Here is a 25,582-nt window from a genome sequence, read left to right as displayed (position 1 = left end):
CTATCACTATCCACCCTATCTAAACCTCTAATCATCTTATATGTTTCAATAAGATCCCCTCTTAGCCGCCTTCTTTCCAACGAAAACAACCCTAAATCCCTCAGTCTCTCCTCATAGGACCCCCAGGACAGGTACAGCACGGGGTTAGATACAGAGTAAAGCTCCCTCTACACTGTCCCCCCATCAAACACTCCCAGGACAGGTACAGCACGGGGTTAGATACAGAGTAAAGCTCCCTCTACACTGTCCCCCATCAAACACTCCCAGGACAGGTACAGCACGGGGTTAGATACAGAGTAAAGCTCCCTCTACACTGTCCCCCCATCAAACACTCCCAGGACAGGTACAGCACGGGGTTAGATACAGAGTAAAGCTCCCTCTACACTGTCCCCCATCAAACACTCCCAGGACAGGGACAGCACGGGGTTAGATACAGAGTAAAGCTCCCTCTACACTGTCCCCCATCAAACACTCCCAGGACAGGGACAGCACGGGGTTAGATACAGAGTAAAGCTCCCTCTACACTGTCCCCCCATCAGACACTCCCAGGACAGGTACAGCACGGGGTTAGATACAGAGTAAAGCTCCCTCTACACTGTCCCCCATCAAACACTCCCAGGACAGGTACAGCACGGGGTTAGATACAGAGTAAAGCTCCCTCTACACTGTCCCCCCATCAAACACTCCCAGGACAGGTACAGCACGGGGTTAGATACAGAGTAAAGCTCCCTCTACACTGTCCCCCATCAAACACTCCCAGGACAGGTACAGCACGGGGTTAGATACAGAGTAAAGCTCCCTCTACACTGTCCCCCCATCAAACACTCCCAGGACAGGTACACACCTTCCTCGGGGCCCAGAACTGCGCTCGGCGTTCTTGCGGAAAGTGCACACGGATGTAGTTACCCAAGGCCGGAATTGAACCCGGGTGCTGTGAGGCAGCAGCGCTAACCGCTCTGACACCGGGGAGATGTTCAGCTGGTGAGAAGGGCTTTGTTTGAGCATGGTTGGGGGGGGATCTGGTATCTGACCCCCTGCTCAAATCGTCCAGTTTTTAATTCAGTTCTGAGGAAGGTTGGCACACCTCCTGTTGGACACCCTTGCGATCTGTGTCCCCGTCAAGTCCTGCTGGTTGAAGAACTCTCCTGAGTCTGGGTCCCGCAGACACTCTCGAGCGTTCAGGATCTTGGTATTGGGTGCAAAGCTCCTCGATCTTGCTGGGCCATTCTCTTCTCCACGTGCCGACCACCCCATTCTCTATGCACCTCCCTTCAACCACCTCCCCGAAGATCTAGAACATAGAACATTACAGCGCAGAACAGGCCCTTCGGCCCACAATGTTGCGCCGACCAATTAAAAAAGCAATGACCCTCTAACCTAAACCAATCCCTTTCCATCCATAAACCTATCCACGGATCTCTTAAACGCCCCCAAACTAGGCGCATTTACAGCTGCAGCAGGCAGGGCATTCCAATCCCTCACCACCCTCTGGGTAAAGAACCTACCCCTGACATCCGTCCTGTAACTACCCCCCCTTAATTTAAAGCTATGCCCCCTCGTGCTAGCTTTCTCCGTCCGAGGAAAAAGGCTATCACTGTCCACCCTATCTAAACCTCAGATCATCTTATATGTTTCAATAAGATCCCCTCTTAGTCGCCGCCTTTCTAACGAAAACAACCCCAAATCCCTCAGTCTCTCCTCATAGGACCTCCCCTCCATACCAGGCAACATCCTGGTAAACCTCCTCTGCACCCTCTCCAATGCCTCCACATCCTTCCTATAATGTGGGGACCAGAACTGTGCACAATACTCCAAGTGCGGCCGCACCAGAGTTTTGTACAGTTGCAACATGACGTTGCGGCTCCTAAATTCAATCCCCCTACCAATAAACGCCAAGACACCGTATGCCTTCCTAACTACCTTATCTACTTGATTCCCAACTTTCAGGGATCTATGTACACATACACCTAGATCCCTCTGTTCATCAACACTATTCAGAGTCCTACCGTTAGCCCTATACTCTACACATCTGTTATTCCTGCCAAAGTGAATTACCTCACACTTTTCCGCATCTGTCTTATCACCCCCGATTTCTCCCTGCTTCTCTCCAATCCCTTCCTCTGCCCGGTGTTGATGGGCTATTTAACTGTGATAGGAACCACATCCAAACCCAATTCCTGGCACCCACCTGTGTGCACACCTGACCATAGGAGGGTGGCTGCCAGGAGCAGGAACCCCCAGCGTTGTCACTGCTGCCTCATGGTGCCAGGGACCCTGGTTCGACTCCCAGCTTGGGTGACTGTCTGTGTGGAGTCTGCACATTCTCCCCGTGTCTGCGTGGGTTTCCTCCGGGTGCTCCGGTTTCCTCCCACAGTCCGAAACATTGAGCCTCTCAGTTGCAGTCCGGTAATAAAAGATGATGCAAGTCTACTTTCTTCACAAACTTACTTCATTCCCTCTTAAAACTTCACGTACATGCAGCCAACACCCAGTGCCACCTGTAACCCCGTTATAAACCCCGGTGAGTACAATTAACATACCAATTTGGTTTAAATTGGAAGGTTGCAGTTTTAACCCATTCCTAACAGAAAAGATGTGCTGGTTAGGGTGGATTGGCTGCGCTAAATTCTCCCTCTGTGTAACCCAAACAGGTGCCACAGTGTGGCGACTTGGGGGATTTTCACAGTAACTTCATTGCAGTGTTAATGTAAGCCTACTCGTGACGCTAATAAATAAACATTAAACTTTCCTTTCTGCCTAGTCTGATTGGTGAAAATAGATTCTTAAACTAATAAATTGCCCCAGAACTGCCTAAAGCACTTTACAGCGGTTGATTTTTTTTGAAGTTTGTCTATTAGTGTCTCTGCAATGAAGTTAATGCGAAAATCCTCCAGTCGCCGCACTCAGGCGCCTGTTGGGGTAACACCGAGGGAGAATTTAGCACGGCCAGTCCACCTAACCAGCACGTCTTTCGGACTGCGGGAGGAAACTGGAGCACCCGGCAGAAACCCGCGCAGACACGGGGGAGAATGTGCAGGCTCCACACAGACAGTGACCCAAGCCGTCCGCTCGAAGTGGCAGAGGGCAGCTCTGACAGTGCGGTACTCCCTCTGCACTGCAGTGGGAAGAGCCAGCCTGGATCGTGAGGTTTTCAACTCCCCGGAATTGGGCTTAGACCCACCACCTCCCTGTCTGAGGCAAGCTGAGATGAGCAAAATTGGGAATTGGGCAGCACTGCACCCCCCAGCGCTCTCCCGCCCCTCCCCTCCCCTCCCGTGCTGTCCTGGAGTTGTCTGGATGGCGAGCACAGTACCAACATCCTCCCTCAGTGGTGGAGGGACTGTCTGACGTGGTTTGATTTCATTTATTATTGTCACGCGTACTGGGATACAGTGAAAAGTATTGTTTCTTGCACATTATACAGACCAAGCATACCTTTCATAGAGAAGGAAAGAGGAGGGTGTAGAATGTAGTGTTACAGTCACAGCTAGGGTGTAGAGAAAGATCAACTTTACGTTTGATTTGATTTATTATTGTCACGTGTCTCGGGATACAGTGAAAAGTATTGTTTTTTGCGTGCTATACAGACAAAGCATACCATTCATAGATAAGGACAGGAGAGAGTGCAGAATGTAGTGTTACAGTCACAGCGAGGGTGTAGAGAAAGCTCAACTTAATATAAGGTAGGTCCATTCAAAAGTCTGACAGCAGCAGGGAAGAAGCTGTTCCTGAGTCGGTCGGTATGGGACCTCAGACTTTTGTATCTTTTTTCCTGATGGAAGAAGGTGGAAGAGAGAATGTCCGGGGTGTGTGGGAGTGGGGTGGGGGACGGGGGTGGGGGGACGGGGGTGGGGAGGAGAGTGGAGGTGGTGGTGGTGTCCTTGATTATCCCGGCTGCTTTTCCCCGAGGCAGCGGGAAGTGTAGACAGAGTCAATGGATGGGAGGCTGGTTTGTGTGATGGGACTGGGGCTACATTCACCACCCTTTTGTAGTTCCTTGCAGTCTTGGGCAGAGCAGGAGCCCAGACCAAGCTGTGAGACAACCAGAAAGGATGCTTTCTATGGGGCATCTGTAAAAGTTGGTGAGAGTCGTAGCGGACATGCCAAATTTCCTTAGCGTCCTGAGAAAGTAGAGGCGTCGGTGGGGCTTTCTTAACGGTAAGAATGGTGGGGGAAACCAGGACAGGTTGTTGGTGATCTGGACACCGAGAAATTTGAAGCTCTCGACCCTTTCTACTTCGTCCCCGTTGATGTAGACGGGGCATGTTCTCCTTTACGCTTCCTGAAGCTGATGGCTATGTTGTCCTAACCGTGTGGGTGTGTTATTTTTCCTTCTTTGTCTCTCCTACTCGTTCCGAGGCAGAAGTGAATGGGCTGAAGGAGAAACTGAGCAAGAGTCGGCCACTGGACCCTGAGGACTTCAAACTGATCGAACAGGACCTCAATAAGCAGCTTCACTCAGGCCACAGCCTGGGGCACCCTAAGGGCGACGACCTGGACTCATTTGCAGGCACGGAGAACGGGGGTAAGGAGCTCACCATTCAGGGTCGTTGGAACGTCTGAACCCGCAGCATGATCAGGCCATTCGGCCCCTCCAACCTGCTCCGCCATCCAATACTATCAAGGCTGATCTGATTGTAACCCAGCCTGGAGTCTTATCACCCTTCACGCTGGCAGGAGTCTGCTCTGTGTCTGCGTGGGTTTCCTCTGCGTGCTCCGGTTTCCTCCCACAGTCCAAAGATGTGCAGGTTAGGGTGGATTGGCCATGCTAAATTGCCCCTTAGTGTCCAAAGATGTGTAGGTTAGGTGGATTGGCCATGCTAAATTGCCCCTTAGTGTCCAAAGATGTGTAGGTTAGGTGGATTGGCCATGCTAAATTGCCCCTTAGTGTCCAAAGATGTGTAGGTTAGGTGGATTGGCCATGCTAAATTGCCCCTTAGTGTCCAAAGATGTGTAGATTAGGGGGATTGGCCATGCTAAATTGCCCCTTAGGGGGCTGTGGGGGGGTAAATATGTGAGGTTATGGAATGAGTGGGATTGTGGACGGTGCAGGCGTGATGGGCCGAATGGCCGCCTCCTGCACTGTAGGGAGTCTCTCAGAGTGGTGAGCATCTGGAGCTTTCTTCCTCAAGAGACAGTGGGAGCAGTGGCTTTGAATAGTGTTAAGGACGAGGTGGATCGATTCTTGATTAACAAAGAGTGGCACAATGGGTTAGCACTGCTGTCTCACAGCGCCAGGGACCCAGGTTCGATTCCGGGCTTGGGTCACTGTGCGGAGTGGGAGGGGGCAGGAGGAGAGGTTATTGGTTGGGGGTGGGGTGGTGTGGGGGGGGTGGGGTAGAGAGTGTGGGGGGTGGGGTAGAGAGTGTGGGGGGTGGGGTAGGGAGTGGTGGGGGGGGTGGTTGTGGGGGGTGATGGGGGGCTGGTTGTGGGGGGCTGGGGATGGGTGGGGTGTGGGGAGGTGGGGTAGGGAGTGGTGGGGGGTGGGTGTGAGGGGATGGGGTAGGGAGTGGTGGGGGTGGGGGGTAGGGGCTTGGTGTGGGTGTGGGGAGGGTAGGGGCTGGGTGTGGGTGTGGGGAGGGGCTGGGTGTGGGTGTGGGGGGGGATGGGGCTGGGTATGGGTGTGGGGGGGGTAGGGGCTGGGTGTGGGTGTGGGGGGGGGGGGGGTAGGGGCTGGGTGTGGGTGTGGGGGGGGTAGGGGCTGGGTGTGGGTGCAGAGGGTTGGGGGGGTGCGGTTGGGGAGCTGGTGGGGGGTAGGGGAGAGGGGGGAGCTGTGGTTCCAATCAGATTAGCCGTGATCTAATTGGATGGGGGAGCATGCTGGAGGGGCTGAGTGGCCTTACCCCCCTTACTTGGGGAATGGGGATGGGGTTTCCTGTGCTCTGGTGAGTGGTGGTCACTGGGGGGCGGGCGGGAGGTTCCTGAGCCCGCGATCCTAACCCCGTGCCGTTAATGTCCTTCTCTTCCCGTTGCCAGTGCCCTCGGAGATGTTTTACTCCATGGCCCCGATGACCAGCAGCGTGGCGTCCGTGCAGTCGGTGAGCGAGCTTTCAGACGTGGACCTGGAGAGCTCGATACACAGCGACTACAGCAGCGGCCCGAACCAGCCCCCTTCGCTGGGAGCAGGCGTGAGTAACAGGAGCCGGGATGTTCGTTAGTTTGTTAGTGTCACCGGTCAGTTTATATTAACACCGCAATGAAGTTACTATGAAAATCCCCTAGTCACCACACTCCTGTTCAGGTACACTGAAGGAGAATTTAGCACCTAACCTGCACATCTTTGGACACTAAGGGACAACTTAGCATGGCCAATCCACCTAACCTGCACATCTTTGGACACTTAGGGGCAACTTAGCATGGCCAATCCACCTAACCTGCACATCTTTGGACACTTAGGGGCAACTTAGCATGGCCAATCCACCTAACCTACACATCTTTGGACACTAAGGGACAACTTAGCGTGGCCAATCCACCTAACCTGCACATCTTTGGACACTAAGGGGCAACTTAGCATGGCCAATCCCCCTAACCTGCACATCTTTGGACACTAAGGGACAACTTAGCATGGCCAATCCACCTAACCTGCACATCTTTGGACACTTAGGGGCAACTTAGCATGGCCAATCCACCTAACCTGCACATCTTTGGACACTTAGGGGCAACTTAGCATGGCCAATCCACCTAACCTACACATCTTTGGACACTAAGGGACAACTTAGCATGGCCAATCCACCTAACCTGCACATCTTTGGACACTTAGGGGCAACTTAGCATGGCCAATCCACCTAACCCGCACATCTTTGGACACTAAGGGACAATTTAGCATGGCCAATCCACCTAACCTACACATCTTTGGACACTAAGGGACAATTTAGCATGGCCAATCCACCTAACCTACACATCTTTGGACACTAAGGGACAATTTAGCATGGCCAATCCACCTAACCTGCACATCTTTGCATACTAAGGGTAATTTAGGATGGTGTTTAATCTTATTCATGGTGTCACGGTTAGTGAGGAAAGTCAGTTTCAATCTTGCTGCGCACTCGGATGAGGGAGGGCCTCTCAGTTGCCGAGGTTATGGATCCACATTTGCACCTACCGTTTAAAGGGCAGCACGGTGACATGGTGTGTTAGCACTGCTGCATCTCAGCGCCAGAGACAGAAGTTCGATTCCCAGCTTGGGTCACTGTCTGTGCGGAGCCTGCATGTTCTCCCCGTGTCTGTGTGGGTTTCCTCCGGGTACTCCAGTTTGTTTCCATGGTCCAAAAGATGTGTAGGTTAGGTGGATTGGCCATGCTAAATTGTCCCTTAGTGTCCAAAGATGTGTAGGTTAGGGTGGATTGGCCATGCTAAATTACAAAGAACAAAGAACAACCCAGCACGGGAAACAGGCCCTTCGGCCCAACGAGCCCGCGCTGCCGCATCACCCTACACCTATTCTACCCTGCGTGTCTACGAATGGAACCCTACTCAGTCAGATTCAGGGAAGAAATAGTGTCAATTTGGTAAAAACCGATTAGCCTAAGAGCACATCTTTGGGGTGTGGGAGGAAACCGGAGTGCCCGGAGGAAACCCACGCAACCACAGGGAGAATGCGCAAACTCCCACAGACACAGGCCCAAATCCATGTGTCTGCACAGCCAGCAGTGCTAGTCACTGAGCTGTTGCGGCGCCCGTCTACCGGTCCAGGATCAAGCACACACACCGACATGAAGTACTAGGCCACTCCTGGAACTTCCAAGAGCAGCCCACGCACGACCCGCCGTGTGCATGCCCCTCGTTTGACACGAGGTGGACCTCCACCTGTGGAATAAAGACAAAAATATTAATCTTACAGCCTGCCCTTCCGGTGTCTCCCGAGGTTTAACCCTATTTAATAGCCCCTACCATATCCCTCCATTCTCGTTTCACTCATGTGCCTATCTAACTGCATCTTAAACGAGTCCAACGTTCCTGCCTCCACCACCCTACTCGGTAGCGCGTTCCAGACCCCCACAACTCTCTGTGTAAAGAACCTTCTTCTCACCTCCAAATTATACCTCTCCCCCCTCACCCTTAAATGATGACCTCTCGTGTTCGTACCCAGTCTAGGGAGCAGTCTCTCACTATTAACTCTATCTATTCCCTTCAGTATCTTATATACTTCTATCATGTCCCCTCTCAATCTCCGTCTTTCCAAGGAGAATAGCCCCAGTTTCTTCAATCTCTCCTCGTAACCCAGTCCCCCCATGCCAGGCAACATCCTGGTAAACCTCCTCTGCACCCTTTCCAGAGACTCCACGTCCTTCCGGTAGTAAGGTGACCAGAACTGGACGCAGTACTCCAAATGCGGTCTAACCAACGTTCTGTACAACTGAAGCATTAGACGGCAGCTTTTATACTCTATGCCCCTTCCTATAAAGGCTAACATCCCATAAGCCGTCCTAACAACCTTCTCCACTTGTGACGCAACCTTCATGGATTTGTGAACCTGCACTCCCAGGTCCCTCTGTATGTCTATACTCCTAATCGGCCTACCTTTTATCACATAGCTCCTCTCTGCATTATTCCGTCCAAAATGCATCACCTCGCATTTGGCAGGATTAAATGCCATCTGCCACCTATCTGCCCACTGCACCAACCTATCTATATCCTTAGTGCCCCTTAGTGTTCAAAGATGTGCGGGTTAGGTGGATTGGCCATGCTAAATTGCCCCTTAGTGTCCAAAGACGTGCAGGTTAGGTGGATTGGCCATGCTAAATTGTCCCTTAGCGTCCAAAGACGTGCATGTTAGGTGGATTGGCCATGCTAAATTGCCCCTTAGTGTCCAAAGATGTGTGGTTTAGGTGGATTGGGCCCTAGTAAACATGTGGAGTTACAGGTATAGGGTGGGGGAGAGGGCCTGAGTGAGATAGTCTGTTGGTGCAGGTTCGATGGGCAGAAGGGCCTCTTCTGTGCTGTCAGGCTTCTACAATTTGAACAAAAGCTCCCCAAGATGATCAGAATTAACTTGTTTTATGTTTCTGTTGCCCTGCAGATGCTGCTGAACAGTCCACATCGCTATGGGAGCTCTGTGTTTCCCAGCACTATCCCCAGTTTACAGTCCGTCAGCCGACAGCAAGGTGAGTAAGAATGGTGTTCACAGCACATTCAGACAGCCACCTTTCCTCAGGCTGTCTCTGCTGGATGGGGGAATAACCATCCTCCCTTACAGTATGGGGGGACAGTGAGGAGAGACTGGGGCAGTGGGGTTAGTTTGGGGATTGATACAGGGCTATGGGGAGAGAGCGGGGCAGTGGGATTAGTTTGGGGATTGATACAGGACTATGGGGAGAGAGTGGGGCAGTGGGATTAGTTTGGGGATTGATACAGGGCTATGGGGAGAGAGCGGGGCAGTGGGATTAGTTTGGGGATTGATACAAGGCTATGGGGAGAGAGTGGGGCAGTGGGATTAGATTGGGGATTGATACAGGGCTATGGGGAGAGTGTGGGACAGTGGGTTGGGTTGCAGCAGTGTCTGGGCTGACACCTCTGTGGTTTGATATTGAATGGAAGGTTTTGGTGAATGGATATGTTGTGGGGGTGGGTTTGTGTTGTGTCTGCAAAGGTGGCCAAGCGGCGGAGACTCGCTGGCGAGGGAACAGGTTTGTTTCCCTGGGAGATGTCCTTCCTACTCCAGTGTTGAAGCGGGACTAGACTACAGCGCGGCAGAGAGGAGGGACTGAGGGAGATGCTGAGCGAGGGCGAGGTTTGTCTGCCTGCCTGGGACGTCCCGGTGGATGAACGGATGTTCGGGCGAGCGTGTGTCTGATCCTGCCCGCGACTGTCTAACCCTGTTGACTGTTTGGCCAGGTAAATCTCCCGCATCGCCCTCGCTGGACAGCGTGAAGGCCGAGCTGCTCTTGAAGCTGACCATCGGGGGATTAACCGCCACGCTGCTGCACCTGGACCCCCTGCTGGGCCAGCCCCCCGACGTGCCGGAAGCCCCCTCGGGAGCAGGCAGCCTTTCCCAGCGCGCCGCCGGTCAGTACTTCACCGAGCTGGCCTATTTCAGGGACAGCATCTTCGGGGGACGCAGCTTTGACCACCTGAGGGGCCACTTTGAGAGGGCCTGTCCCCTGAACAACCTGAGGTACGTGGCGGGCGGCCTTGTGAATAAGTCCGGATGTTCACCACAGCTAGAGAAAAGAAATACTTTCACCAGAATCTCTCCTCTATAAACATCACCAATGACTCTGCTGGAACTGCGTACAAATAATCCCACCCTTTCCACACTCCCGAACCCTTTAATATCCCACCCAGTCTAATCCCACTCTCCCCCTCACTCCCCGAACCCTTTAATATCCCACCCAGCCTAATTCCACTCTCCCCCTCACTCCCCGCACCCTTTAATATCCCACCCAGTCAAATCCCACTCTCCCCCTCACTCCCCGCACCCTTTAATATCCCACCCAGTCTAATCCCACTCTCCCCCTCACTCCCCGCACCCTTTAATATCCCACCCAGTCTAATCCCACTCTCCCCCTCACTCCCCGAACCCTTTAATATCCCACCCAGTCTAATCCCACTCTCCCCCTCACTCCCCGAACCCTTTAATATCCCACCCAATCCAATCCCACTCTCCCCCTCACTCCCCGCTCCCTTTAATATCCCACCCAGTCTAATCCCACTCTCCCCCTCACTCCCCGCTCCCTTTAATATCCCACCCAGTCTAATCCCACTCTCCCCCTCACTCCCCGCTCCCTTTAATATCCCACCCAGTCTAATCCCACTCTCCCCCTCACTCCCCGCTCCCTTTAATATCCCACCCAATCTAATCCCACTCTCCCCCTCCCTTTAATATCCCACCCAGTCTAATCCCACTCTCCCCCTCACCCCCCGAACCCTTTAATATCCCACCCAGTCTAATCCCACTCCCCCCTCACTCCCCGCACCCTTTAATATCCGACCCAGTCTAATCCCACTCTCCCCCTCCCTTTAATATCCCACCCAGTCTAATCCCACTCTCCCCCTCCCTTTAATATCCCACCCAGTCTAATCCCACTCTCCCCCCTCACTCCCCGCACCCTTTAATATCCCACCCTGTATAATCCCACTCTCCCCCTCACTCCCCGCGCCCTTTAATATCCCACCCTGTCTAATCCCACTCTCCCCCTCACTCCCCGCACCCTTTAATATCCCACCCAGTCTAATCCCACTTTCCCTCTCCCTTTAATATCCCACCCAATCTAATCCCACTCTCCCCCTCCCTTTAATATCCCACCCTGTCTAATCCCACTCTCCCCCTCACTCCCCGCACCCTTTAATATCCCACCCAGTCTAATCCCACTCTCCCCCCTCACTCCCTGCACCCTTTAATATCCCACCCAGTCTAATCCCACTCTTCCCCCTCACTCCCCGCACCGTTTAATATCCCACCCAGTCTAATCCCACTCTCCCCCCTCACTCCCCACACCCTTTAATATCCCACCCAGTCTAATCCCACTCTCCCCCTCCCTTTAATATCCCACCCAGTCTAATCCCACTCTCCCCCTCCCTTTAATATCCCACCCAGTCTAATCCCACTCTCCCCCTCCCTTTAATATCCCACCCAGTCTAATCCCACTCTCCCCCTCCCTTTAATATCCCACCCAGTCTAATCCCACTCTCCCCCTCCCTTTAATATCCCACCCAGTCTAATCCCACTCTCCCCCTCCCTTTAATATCCCACCCTGTCTAATCCCACTCTCCCCCTCACTCCCCGCACCCTTTAATATCCCGCCCAGTCTAATCCCACTCTCCCCCTCCCTTTAATATCCCACCCAGTCTAACCCCACTCTCCCCCCTCACTCCCCGCAACCTTTAATATCCCACCCAGTCTAATCCCACTCTCCCCCTCCCTTTAATATCCCACCCTGTCTAATCCCACTCTCCCCCTCACTCCCCGCACCCTTTAATATCCCACCCAGTCTAATCCCACTCTCCCCCTCCCTTTAATATCCCACCCTGTCTAATCCCACTCTCCCCCTCACTCCCCGCACCCTTTAATATCCCACCCAGCCTAATTCCACTCTCCCCCTCACTCCCCGCACCCTTTAATATCCCACCCAGTCTAATCCCACTCTCCCCCTCATCCCCACACCCTTTAATCTAGCACCCAGTTGCCTGCCGCACAGTCTGTTTTAACCCTTATACGGTGGAAATAACTACGAGTAGACGTCTTGTTAGTACAACCAATATTTATTTTAACCCACACAATCAATAATCACCCGTCCAACCAACAATAAATTCTCTTACAGGAAAATACTAGAATTCAAGTCCAATACTGGACCTTAACTTTGTGTGACTGGCAAGTCCCCAAGCAGATATTGGCTTTTATCTGTGCACTGGTCCCGGCAGTCGTCTGCATAGTTTGGTCCTTTGGTCTGGTCGGGGGGAGGGGGGCCGTTCGTCCTGACTGTCTGCCCCTCTACCGTGGCTATGTTCGCAGCCGGGTGTCCCTGGAGAGGGAGCACGCGGCGTCCATTGGCACAGTTGACGCCTTTCGCGCCTGCTGGGCACCGCAGGGGCTGAGGTGCGTTACAGACCCCGACAATCACATTTTGATTTGACGTGTATTAAGTTTCCTTTGCACTTTTTGTTTCTGTTCGGGCCGTTGTTCCCCCTCCTTTTGGGGAGCTGCCCCTTCTACTTTGTCCTCATGTAATTTGAGTTTGTCTACTTGGTTTGACCAGAAGAGCCTAAAATAAACTGGCACTCTGGCTCTGGTCTTCCCTCCTTCTCGGGTGTGGCTGTCCTCATGCTGGTCATCGCTGACGATGATCATCAGTGTTGTAGCTCGTTCATGGGGTCAGAGAGAGAGATTCCTGGTTGCGCAGCACCCTTTATACCCCTTTATATATCAGGACTTGATCACCCTGATCGATAAGAGTCCAATCAGGTGCTACCGCACTGATCTCTGGGTGTGTCCCCAGCGGGCCATGTCAGTAGGTGCTGGAGGCACAGAGGTCACATATCTCCCTCCTAAATAAGGGGTCACGGTGCCCTTATGTCTGGGACACAACCCAGTGTGACCAGACAGTCTCTTTCATCCTGGAGATGACGCACATCCTGTTTATTCATGGTCAGGGTTGCAGCCTGTTTGTCTCTGCTTTCAAACTGCAGACTGTCGGTTCAGTTCTTGCCCAATTGTCCCAGAGTGCTTTACAAAACGCCATTTTAGATGGCCTGTTTGGCCACAACCCAGTCTCATCCCACTCTCCCCCTCACTCCCCGCACCCTTTAATATCCCACCCAGTCTAATCCCACTCTCCCCCCTCACTCCCCGAACCCTTTAATATCCCACCCAGTCTAATCCCACTCTCCCCCCTCACCCTTTAATATCCCACCCAGTCTAATCCCACTCTCCCCCCTCACTCCCCGCACCCTTTAATATCCCACCCAGTCTAATCCCACTCTCCCCCTCACTCCCCGCACCCTTTAATATCCCACCCAGTCTAATCCCACTCTCCCCCTCACTCCCCGCACCCTTTAATATCCCACCCAGTCTAATCCCACTCTCCCCCCTCACCCTTTAATATCCCACCCAGTCTAATCCCACTCTCCCCCCTTACTCCCCGAACCCTTTAATATCCCACCCAGTCTAATCCCACTCTCCCCCCTCACCCTTTAATATCCCACCCAGTCTAATCCCACTCTCCCCCTCACTCCCCGCACCCTTTAATACCCCACCCAGTCTAATCCCTCTCCCCCCCTCACTCCCCGCACCCTTTAATATCCCACCCAGTCTAATCCCACTCACCCCCTCACCCTTTAATATCCCACCCAGTCTAATCCCACTCTCCCCCTCACTCCCCGCACCCTTTAATATCCCACCCAGTCTAATCCCACTCTCCCCCTCACTCCCCGCACCCTTTAATATCCCACCCAGTCTAATCCCTCTCCCCCCCTCACTCCCCGCACCCTTTAATATCCCACCCAGTCTAATCCCACTCTCCCCCTCACTCCCCGCACCCTTTAATATCCCACCCAGTCTAATCCCACTCTCCCCCTCACTCCCCGCACCCTTTAATATCCCACCCAGTCTAATCCCACTCTCCCCCTCACTCCCCGCGCCCTTTAATATCCCACCCAGTCTAATCCCACTCTCCCCCCTCACTCCCTGCACCCTTTAATATCCCACCCCGTCTAATCCCACTCTCCCCCTCACTCCCCGCACCCTTTAATATCCCACCCAGTCTAATCCCACTCTCCCCCTCACTCCCCGCACCCTTTAATATCCCACCCAGTCTAATCCCACTCTCCCCCCTCACTCCCCGCACCCTTTAATATCCCACCCAGTCTAATCCCACTCTCCCCCCTCACTCCCCGCACCCTTTAATATCCCACCCTGTCTAATCCCACTCTCCCCCCTCACTCCCCGCACCCTTTAATATCCCACCCAGTCTAATCCCACTCTCCCCCTCACTCCCCGCTCCCTTTAATATCCCACCCAGTCTAATCCCACTCTCCCCCCTCACTCCCCGCTCCCTTTAATATCCCACCCAGTCTAATCCCACTCTCCCCCCTCACTCCCCGCTCCCTTTAATATCCCACCCAGTCTAATCCCACTCTCCCCCCTCACTCCCCGCACCCTTTAATATCCCACCCAGTCTAATCCCACTCTCTCCCTCACTCCCCGCACCCTTTAATATCCCACCCAGTCTAATCCCACTCTCCCCCTCACTCCCCGCACCCTTTAATATCCCACCTGTCTTGCTCTCTCTCTGTGTTGCCTCATGCCCTCACGCGCCCACCCCTGCCCGCGCCTGGCCCCCCCCCGTGAATCCAAGCCCACTCCCAGTGCCGCAGTTCCGTATCTGGGTGAGTGGATTTCTCTCAAATGCTCGAGAAGCTTCTCTCTGAGCAAGTGTTTGGCCACCTGACCTCATATCTGACGTGGGCTGTTGTTTCCCTGGCTCCGTTCCTCAGATGCACTGTGGGAGCCTTCATTAACCCCTTCGTAGCTTCAACGTAGGTGCAAAATTGTTGTTGTGTTCGGAGGCTGGTGGCCCTGTCAACGGCTAATGCTGTCTCTTTGGGTTCTGCACCTTGCCTCTCCCACCACCCCCCCCAGGCTCACGGGCGGCGCGGTGCAGCTGACTTGCGAGCAGAAGGCGGGGGGAGGAGCGCAACTGCTGAGTGTGGACGTCTGCTTTGGCACGCTGGAAATCCTGGAGTGTCTGTGGACCCCGGCGGGACCTGGGGCCGAGCGGCGACGGACAGCAGAGTACACAGAGGTAAGTGGAAAACACCCCACCCTCCCTCCTCTGGTGGCACAGTGGGTTAGCACTGCTGCCTCACAGCGCCAGGGACCCGGATTCGATTCCCGGCTTGGGTCACCGTCTGTGTGGAGTCTGCACATTCTCCCCGTGTCTGTGTGGGTTTCCTCCGGGTGCTCCAGTTTCCTCCCACAGTCCAAAGGTGTGCAGTTTAGGTGGAAGAGGGGAACCTTGAAAGCTTGTGAGTTTACTATTAAATAAATCGGTTGGACTTAAACCTGGTGTTGTCAGACTTCTTACTGTGTTTTCCAAACATGTGCAGGTTAGGTGCATTGGCCATGGCTAAATTGCCCCTTAGTGTCCAAAGATCTTAGTGTCCAAGATGTGTAGGTTAGGTGCATTGGCCATGGCTAAATTGCCCCTTAGTGTCCAAAGATGTGTAGGTTAGGTGGATTTGGCCATGGCTAAATTGTCCCTTAGTGTCCAAAGGATGTGTAGGTTAGGTGGAATTGGCCATGGCTAAATTGTCCCTTAGTGTCCAAAGATGTGCAGGTTAGGTGGATTGACCATGCTAAATTGCCCCTTAGTGTCCAAAGATGTGCAGGTTAGGTGGATTGGCCATGCTAAATTGCCCCTTAGTGTCCAAAGATGTGTAGGTTAGGTGGATTGGCCATGCTAAATTGCCCCTTAGTGTCCAAAGATGTGTATGTTTAGGTGGATTGACCATGCTAAATTGCCCCTTAGTGTCCAAAGATGTGTAGGTTAGGTGCATTGGCCATGGCTAAATTGCCCCTTAGTGTCCAAAGATGTGTATGTTAGGTGGATTGACCATGCTAAATTGTCCCTTAGTGTCCAAAGATGTGCAGGTTTGTTGGATTGGTCATGCTAAATTGTCCCTTAGTGTCCAAAGATGTGCAGGTTAGGTGGATTGGCCATGCTAAATTGTCCCCTTAGTGTCCAAGATGTGTAGGTTAGGTGGAATTGACCATGCTAAATTGCCCCTTAGTGTCCAAAGATGTGTATGTTAGGTGGATTGGCCATGCTAAATTGCCCTTAGTGTCAAAGATGTGTAGGTTAGGAGGATTGCCATGCTAAATTGCCCCTTAGTGTCCAAAGATGTGTAGGTTAGGTGGATTGACCATGCTAAAATTGCCTCTTAGTGTCCAAAGATGTGAGACATTTAGACATGGAAAATGTGTGGGGCTATGGAGATTGGGCTGGGAAAGGCTTGGGTAAAATACTTTGTCAGAGATTCGGTGCGGTCTTGATGGGCCAAATGGACCCTTCTACCTTGCGGGGATGACATGAATTTGCACCAGACGCCCACCAGATTCACCCAGGGTGGATATATCGGCTAGTCGACTGTGGGAGCATCACTGCTGGTGCCCGATGCTCCCCCTGCTGTTGACATCCAGCAGGGCGGTGGCTCACTGCGATCTCGGGTCTGCACCCCTGTCTGTGCGGCGGGCGGTCTGTCTGTTTGCACCCCCTCTGCTGATCCCTCTCCCTCTTTGTCTTTCTCTCTCTCCACCCACCCCCCCCACCCCCACGTCTAGCTGCTGGTGTTCAGAGAGGCCTCCCCCTTGGCTTGTGGATCCGGGGCGGGCCCCTGTGCCCAGGCTCACTACAGACTGACCCAGAGGACAGCGGGCAAGGTAAGTCGACGCAGAACTATCCTCGCGCCTGTTAAGCTATTGAAAGTCCAACTTGGGCTTTCGCAGTTGCACTTCTCAGAGAGTCAGACATCGAAAACCGCTTGTCAAACAATGTATTTACCTTTAGAAGTGTGGTCACTGTTGTTATGCAGGAAATGTGTTGCCTATCTGTACACAGCAAGATCCCACAGGCAACAATGCGGTAATCCAGCTGTGGTGAGTTAGTTGAGTGAATGTTGACCCACACAAAACTCCCACTGACAGTGCGGCACTCCTCGGCACTGACCCTCCGACAGTGCGGCACTCCCTCAGCACTGACCCTCTGACAGTGCGGCACTCCCTCAGCACTGACCCTCCGACAGTGCGGCGCTCCTCAGCACTGACCCTCTGACAGTGCGGCGCTCCCTCAGCACTGGACCCTCTGACAGTGCGGCACTCCCTCAGCACTGACCCTCTGACAGTGCGGCGCTCCCTCAGCACTGACCCTCTGACAGTGCGGCGCTCCCTCAGCACTGACCCTCCTGACAGTGCGGCGCTCCCTCAGCACCGACCCTCTGACAGTGCGGCACTCCCTCAGCACTGAACCCTCTGACAGTGCGGCACTCCCTCAGCACTGACCCTCTGACAGTGCGGCACTCCCTCAGCACTGACCCTCTGACAGTGCGGCACTCCCTCAGCACTGACCCTCTGACAGTGCGGCGCTCCCTCAGCAGTGACCCTCTGACAGTGCGGCACTCCCTCAGCACTGACCTCTGACAGTGCGGCACTCCCTCAGCACTGACCCTCCGACAGTGCGGCGCTCCCTCAGCACTGACCCTCTGACGGTGCGGCAGTATGAGGGTTGGTGGAGTTGGGAGCGGTACTGGCACCCCTGAATTGGCATCACCATTGATGCACACTTAGTGCGAAGCAGAGGAGAAGTATGTTTGTTAAATGACGGGTGAAGTTACATCGTTTTGGGGGGGGTGGGCAGGGGGGCGAGAGGCTGCTCTGGAGGGGACAGGGGTTGTGGCGGGCAGGGGCTCGGTGTGTGTCTGACGCTGTCTGGCTCCCTCACAGGGCAGCCGCAGGAGGACGAAGCGAAGCGCCGAGCTCCTGATCGAGCTGCAGGAGGCCCACGCGGATATCGACGTCGGATTCCTGGACCGGGTGGACTTCCTGCTTCACCCTGGGCAAAACGGAGCCCAGGGGTTCCCCGCGGCCCAGGGCAGGCCCTCGGAGCATACGCTGGTAAGGAGGGATAACCCAGTCCCCGGGGGGCCTGGAACAAGGGGGGGAATAGTCGGCTGCCTTGGAGAAGGAAAGCCAGCTGGGATTTGGCGACCTCGCTTGGGAGAGGCTTGTAAAATCCCGCCGGAGACCGGAGGAGAATTCCGTCTGCGAGATCCGCCCGCCCCGGATTCGATTCTGGAGCGGATGAAGGGGTTAGATTCCGGCCAATGTTTCCAGTGGAGAAACTCCCATCGGAGTTGGGGAGATTTAGAAATGGAACAGGGATTGAACAAGAGGCTGTAAAGCTCCCTCTACACTGTCTCCCATCAAACACTCCCAGGGTACAGCACGGGGTTAGATACAGAGTAAAGCTCCCTCTACACTGTCCCCCATCAAACACTCCAGGACAGGTACAGCACGGGGTTAGATACAGAGTAAAGCTCCCTCTACACTGTTCCCCCATCAAACACTCCCAGGACAGGTACAGCACGGGGTTAGATACAGAGTAAAGCTCCCTCTACACTGTCCCCTCATCAAACACTCCCAGGACAGGGACAGCACGGGGTTAAATACAGAGTAAAGCTCCCTCTACACTGTCCCCCCATCAAACACTCCCAGGACAGGTACAGCACGGGTTAGATACAGAGTAAAGCTCCTCTACACTGTCCCCCATCAAACACTCCCAGGACAGGTACAGCACGGGTTAGATACAGAGTAAAGCTCCCTCTACACTGTCCCCCCATCAAACACTCCCAGGACAGGTATAGCACGGGGTTAGATACAGAGTAAAGCTCCCTCTACACTGTCCCCATCAAAACACTCCAGGACAGGGACAGCATGGGGTTAAATACAGAGTAAAGCTCCCTCTACACTGTCCCCCCATCAGTCACTTCCAGGACAGGTACAGCACGGGGTTAGATACAGAGTAAAGCTCCCTCTACACTGTCCCCCCATCAAACACTCCCAGGACAGGTACAGCACGGGTTAGATACAGAGTAAAGCTCCCTCTACACTGTCCCCATCAAACACTCCAGGACAGGTACAGCACGGGGTTAGATACAGAGTAAAGCTCCCTCTACACTGTCCCCCCATCAAACACTCCCAGGACAGGTATAGCACGGGGTTAGATACAGAGTAAAGCTCCCTCTACACTGTCCCATCAACACTCCCAGGACAGGGACAGCATGGGGTTAAATACAGAGTAAAGCTCCCTCTACACTGTCCCCCCATCAGTCACTTCCAGGACAGGTACAGCACGGGGTTAGATACAGAGTTAAAGCTCCCTCTACACTGTCCCCCCATCAAACACTCCAGGACAGGTACAGCATGGGGTTAGATACAGAGTAAAGCTCCCTCTACACTGTCCCCCCATCAAACACTCCCAGGACAGGTACAGCACGAGGTTAGATACAGAGTAAAGCTCCCTCTACACTGTCCCCCATCAAACACTCCAGGACAGGTACAGCACGGGGTTAGATACAGAGTAAAGCTCCCTCTACACTGTCTCCCCCATCAAACACTCCCAGGACAGGTACAGCACAGGGTTGATACAGAGTAAAGCTCCCTGTGCACTGTCCCCCATCAAACACTCCCAGGACAGGTACAGCACGGGGTTAGATACAGAGTAAAGCTCCCTGTGCACTGTTCCCCCATCAAACTCTCCCAGGACAGGTACAGCACGGGGTTAGATACAGAGTAAAGCTCCCTGTGCACTGTCCCCCATCAAACTCTCCCAGGACAGGTACAGCACGGGGTTTAGATACAGAGTAAAGCTCCCTGTGCACTGTCCCCCATCAAACATGAAACTCTGTGTTGAATCTCCGGGAAGGTGTGTGACCGTGGTTGTAACTCTGCTGGCCAGTGGACATCAGAGCTGAGCTGTGGCACTAAAGGGATCGTGGGACACTGGGGTGAAGGGGATATCAGGATAGTGAATGTGATGATCAACCCTGATCGTGTTGAGTGGCAGAGCAGGCGCAATGGGCTGAATGGCCTCCTCCTGCTTCCAGTTTCTATGTTTCAGTGATTTGACCTGTTCCTTCTCCCTTCGATGCTCTGATGAACGGGCCCGATTATGGGTGGGGGGGGGTGTGCGTGCATGCATGCGTGTACGCACGCGTGTATCGGTATGTATGTGTGTGCTGGTGTGCGTGGCTTTGTTGGTGTGTGGGTCTTTGGATGTGTGTCTCTTTCTGTTCTGGGTGTGTGCCTGGCGGTGTGTGTGCGTGTGTGCATGTGCGTCTGTGTGTGTGTGTCTCTGTATGTAGCTCAGTGCTGCCTTCCTAATCCCACCCTTGGTTTTCAGATCCCCGGGGTGACTGAGCCGACCTCCGTACTGGGGCAGCCGACAGCCGTGCGTGTGACGGCCCCCAGAGCCCACCTCCGGTTGCAGTTCCCGGTGCCTGACCTCCGACCCGAGGACGAGCGTACGCCCTGGTTCCAGAAGTCCGTGCGCAGGGAGTCCCTCCGGCTGGAGTGCACGGAGTTGACCTGTCGAACCGAACTGGGAGCTCAGGGCAGGAGCAGCCCTGTCAAATACGAAGCCACCTTCAGTGATCTACACGGTGAGTCGCACCGCTGGCTCCCTCGTTGAGCCTTGTTAGGCTCAACTCTGGCTCTACAGAGGAGGCGATGGCCCAGTGGTGTTATCGCTCGATTATTAATCCAGTAAACCAGCTAACGTTCTGGGGGACCCGGGTTTGAATCCCGCCACAGCGGAATTTGAAGTCAATAAAAAGTATCTGGGATTAAGAATCTACTGATGACCCATTGTGGGAAAAACCCATCTGGTTCCCTTCAGGGAAGGAAATCTGCCGTCCTTACCCCGGTCTGGCCTACATGTGACTCCGCAGCCAATGTGGGTTGACTCTCAACTGCCTCTCCAAAGGGCAACAAGGGATGGGCAATAAATGGTGGATCATGTACATAAGAATTAGGAGCAGGAGTCGGCCATCCCGGCCCCTCGAGCCTGCTTCACCATTCAGTAAGATCATGGCTGATCTTTTAGTGGACTCAGCTCCACTTACCCGCCCGCTCACCTTAACCCTTAATTCCTTCGCTGTTCAATAATCTATCTAACCTTGCCTTAGAAACATTCAATGAGGCAGCCTCAACTGGGCAGGGAATTCCGCAGATTCACAACCCCTTGTGTTGAAGAAGTTCCTCCTCAACTCAGTCCTCAGGGCAGACGGTAGCTGCTTCGCAGCTCCAGGGTCCCGGGTTCGATTCCCGGCTCGGGTCACTGTCTGTGTGGAGTTTGCACATTCTCCTCGTGTCTGCGTGGGTTTCCTCCGGGTGCTCCGGTTTCCTCCCACAGTCCAAAGATGTGCGGGTCAGGTTGATTGGCTATACTAAGAAATTGCCCCTTAGTGTCCAGGGATGCGTAGGTTAGAGGGATGAGTGGGTATAACATGTAGGGATATGGGGGTAGGGCCTGGGCGGGACTGTGTTCGGTGCAGACTCGATGGGCCGAAGGGCCTCTTTCTGTACTGTAGGGTTCCATGACCTATGTTCTAAATCTGCTCCCCCCTTATTTGGAATGGGCGGGATATCCTGTGAGGGAAGATCGGAGAGGTTAGGCTGGAGTTTAGAAGAGTGAGAGGTGAGTAGATCGAGACCTTTCAGATCCTGAGTGGGGGGTCTGGACAGGGTGGATCTGGAAAGGATCTTTCCCCTTGTGGGAGAATCTAGAACAGGAGAGGTGGGGGTGGGTGGTCACTGTTTAAAATAAGGGGTGACCCATTTTGGGTGGAGATGGGAGAATGTTCTCTCTCAGAGGGTGCGGACTCTCTGGAACTTTCTTCCTCAAAAGGTGGCGGCGGGAGAGAGACTTGGAATATCTTGAAGGTAGAGGTGGAAACTGTTCTTGATTAACAAGGGAGAGGGGGTGAGAGGTTATTGGGGGTGGGGGGGGTTACATGGGGAATGTGGGATTGACGTTACAAACGGATGGGCCAAGAAGGTTAAGAGCTGACTTCATAGAGGCATATACAATGATCAGAGCATTAGATAGGGTGGATAATGAGAGCCTTTTTCCTCAGATGGTGATGGCTAGCACGAGGGGACTTAGCTTTAAATTGAGGGGTGGTAATTATAGGATGGACGTCAGAGGTAGGTTCTTTACTCAGAGGGTAGTAAGGGCGTGGAATGCCCTGCCTGCAGCAGTAGTGGACTCGCCAACATTAAGGGCATTCAGATGGTCATTGGATGGTTAGGTGCATTGGCCATGCTAAATTCTCCCTCAGGGTACCTGAACACGTGCAGTGTGTGGCGACTAAGGGGATTTTCACAGTAACTTCATTGCAATGTTAATTTGTGACACTGATAAATGAACTTTAAAAACTTTAAAGATGTGTGGGTTAGGTGGATTGGCCATACTAAATTGCCCCTTAGTGTCCAAAACTAAAAGTCTAATGTTTATGTATTAGTCACAAATAAGGCTTACATTAACGCTGCTATGAAGTTACTGTGAAATTCCCCAGTCGCTACGTTCCGGTGCCTGTTTGGATCAATGCCCCTAACCTGCACGTCTTTCGGAATGTGGGAGGAAACCGGAGGAAACCCATGCAGACACAGGGAGAATGTGCAGACTCACACTGACAGTGACCCAAGCCGGGAATCGAACCCGGGTCCCTGGCGCTGTGAGGCAGCAATGCAAACCACTGTGCCACCCTTTGTACAGGTTAGATGAATCGGCCATGTTAAATAGCGCCTTAGTGTCCAAAGATGTGCAGGTTAGGTGGATTGGCCATGCTAAATTGTCCCTTAGTGTCCAAAGATGTGCAGGTTAGGTGGATTGGCCATGCTAATTGCCCCTTAGTGTCCAAAGGTTGTGTAGGTTAGGTGGATTGGCCATGCTAAATTGCCCCTTAGTGTCCAAAGGTGTGTAGGTTAGGTGGATTGGCCATGCTAAATTGCCCTTAGTGTTCAAAGATGTGCAGGTTAGGTGGATTGGCCATGCTAAATTGTCCTTAGTGTCAAAGGTGTGTAGGTTAGGTGGATTGGCCATGCTAAATTGCCCCTTAGTGTCCAAAGATGTGCAGGTTAGATGGATTGGCCATGCTAAATTGTCCCTTAGTGTCCAAAGATGTGCAGGTTAGGTGGATTGGCCATGCTAAATTGTCCCTTAGTGTCCAAAGGTGTGCAGGTTAGATGGATTGGCCATGCTAAATTGCCCCTTAGTGTCCAAAGATGTGCGGGTTAGGTGGATTGGCCATGCTAAATTGCCCCTTAGTGTCCAAAGATGTACAGGTTAGGTGGATTGGCCATGCTAAATTGTCCCTTAGTGTCCAAAGATGTGTAGGTTAGGTGGATTGGCCATGCTAAATTGCCCTTAGTGTCCAAAGATGTGCGGTTAGGTGGATTGGCCATGCTAAATTGCCCCTTAGTGTCCAAAGATGTACAGGTTAGGTGGATTGGCCATGCTAAATTGCCCCTTAGTGTCCAAAGATGTACAGGTTAGGTGGATTGGCCATGCTAAATTGTCCCTTAGTGTCCAAAGATGTGTAGGTTAGGGGGATTGGCCATGCTAAATTGTCCCTTAGTGTCCAAAGATGTGTAGGTTAGGTGGATTGGCCATGCTAAATTGCCATTAATGTCAGGGGTGATGAGCAGGGTAAATATGTAGGGTTATGGGGATAGGGTCAGGGTGGGATTGTGGTCGGTGCAGACTTGATGGGCCGAATGGCCTCCTTCTGCACTGTCGGGATTCTGTATCCTATGGTCTTCTCTGGTGACCTGAAAGAACCTGTGGCAGTGTACCCATATCTCCACTGTCCTGGGCACCCAGATCAGTTCAACAAAATCTCGTGCATTAACTGAGAGTAAACATCATTGCAGTGGGGTGGGGGGAATCTTGCACTCTGCCAGTCCGCTGCTGCATTTAATTTCACCAAACAGCGGCACCTCCACTTGCTTTATCGACTCTGGAACACTGCAGTCCCTCCCGGGGATGGGAATGGCACTACAAGAATGCAAGTCCTTTCAAACCTTGCCTCGATGGACTTGAACGGTCTGGGATGGAGCACAGGTTGTGGGAGGGGGGTATGGAGCACAGGTTGGGGTGGGGGGGAGAGTTCGGCAGAGTGTCTAACCCCACTCTCCCCGGGCACTATCCGCGTGAGCATCGTCTGAAGCCCCGTGAAGTTGAATAGCCGCCACCTGTGCTCGTGGCTCTCACTCTGGGCAGCCAGTCCCAGGGGTGAACAGTGGCTGAGGGAGGTCGGGCTGGGAGGGATTAGACAGAGGCGAGACCCGCGGCGTGGGGAGGCTGCCGAGTTGCATGTCGGGGTCGTTGCAGTGACGTTGTTGCGAAAGCCAGCTCCTTCTGAAACTTTGCTCCAACAGGGGTGTACGAAGACGGAGTCAATCCAGCCATATCTTGCATCCGAGTTGTGAAAGCACCTGACAAATCAGCTGGGAGAAAACATGTCACCCCAAAGTGAGTAACAGCCTGAAATCCGCCAGCCTCACAGCACAGATCACTGACCCATCAGGGAGATTCTAACCCCGTGTTGGACCTGTCCTGGGAGTGGGGGACAGTGTAGAGGGAGCTTTACTCTGTATCTTAACCCCGTGCTGTCCCTGTCCTGGGAGTGTTTGATGGGGGGACAGTGTAGAGGGAGCTTTACTCTGTATCTAACCCCGTGCTGTACCTGTCCTGGGAGTGTTTGATGGGGGACAGTGTAGAGGGAGCTTTACTCTGTATCTAACCCCTGTGCTGTACTTGTCCTGGGAGTGTTTGATGGGGGACAGTGTAGAGGGAGCTTTACTCTGTATCTAACCCCGTGCTGTACCTGTCCTGGGAGTGTTTGATGGGGGGACAGTGTAGAGGGAGCTTTACTCTGTATCTAACCCGTGCTGTCCCTGTCCTGGGAGTGTTTGATGGGGGGACAGTGTAGAGGGAGACAGGTCACAATGCTGTGATTAACTGGATGTTGTGTTATTTCAATTGTTGGAGGGGTTACTTGAGTTGCACTCAGGACCCTGTGAAGACGCTCTGTCCGGAGAGTCAGTGCCCAACAAGATGGGCTGAATGGCCTCCTCCTGCTGCTTTTGGGATTCTGTGATAACTGTCCTGTTTCCCTTGGTGGGAGCTCGGTTTATGAAATGTCAGACTCCCCACTATAGAAGATCAGAGGGCGCTGTGCGCTGGGAAGGGGGCGTACGGGTCTGGTGAAGGAGAGGGTTAGGCAGCTCTTCACCACCTGGCTGACTTGCCAAGCATCTGTGATTGCTGAGGGCCTGCCACTCATGAATCCCTACAGTGCAGAAGGAGGCCATTCAGCCAATCGATCCTGCACTGACAGCAATCCACCCAGGCCCTATCCCCAGCTATTTACCCGACTAGTTCCCCCTGACATTGAGGATCAATTTAGCACAGCCAATCCACTAACCTCTTTGGAGTGTGGGAAGAAACCAGAGCACCCGGGGAGAACGTGCAGACTCTTCACAGACGGTGACGCAGGCCCCAGACCCTGGTGCTGTGAGGCGGCA

At 53.4% G+C, this 25,582-nt stretch overlaps 1 protein-coding gene across 1 annotated transcript in view; it reads left to right on the top strand.

The window, feature by feature from the left end:
* LOC145340552 (autophagy-related protein 2 homolog A-like) overlaps positions 1-24,531 on the top strand; it is a gene marked incomplete at its 5' end in the record, with an annotated part of 34,622 nt that extends 10,091 nt beyond the window's left edge. Inside the window, 9 exons of the mRNA XM_080185024.1 lie at positions 4,364-4,525; positions 5,977-6,128; positions 9,020-9,104; positions 9,835-10,114; positions 15,077-15,239; positions 16,778-16,876; positions 17,936-18,106; positions 20,394-20,652; positions 24,434-24,531. Coding sequence (XP_080041150.1) covers positions 4,364-4,525; positions 5,977-6,128; positions 9,020-9,104; positions 9,835-10,114; positions 15,077-15,239; positions 16,778-16,876; positions 17,936-18,106; positions 20,394-20,652; positions 24,434-24,531 — 1,469 coding nt within the window. The remainder of the gene's footprint in view (positions 1-4,363; positions 4,526-5,976; positions 6,129-9,019; positions 9,105-9,834; positions 10,115-15,076; positions 15,240-16,777; positions 16,877-17,935; positions 18,107-20,393; positions 20,653-24,433) is intronic.
* Between the last annotated feature and the right edge of the window lie 1,051 nt (positions 24,532-25,582).

The sequence above is a fragment of the Carcharhinus amblyrhynchos genome, unplaced genomic scaffold (assembly GCF_965287045.1).
Source record: "Carcharhinus amblyrhynchos unplaced genomic scaffold, sCarAmb.v2.hapA chromosome_1136, whole genome shotgun sequence".
Classification (NCBI taxonomy): Eukaryota; Metazoa; Chordata; class Chondrichthyes; order Carcharhiniformes; family Carcharhinidae; genus Carcharhinus; species Carcharhinus amblyrhynchos.
Note: the sequence above shows the minus strand (reverse complement) of the source record. Positions and strands in the feature narration are given on the sequence as shown.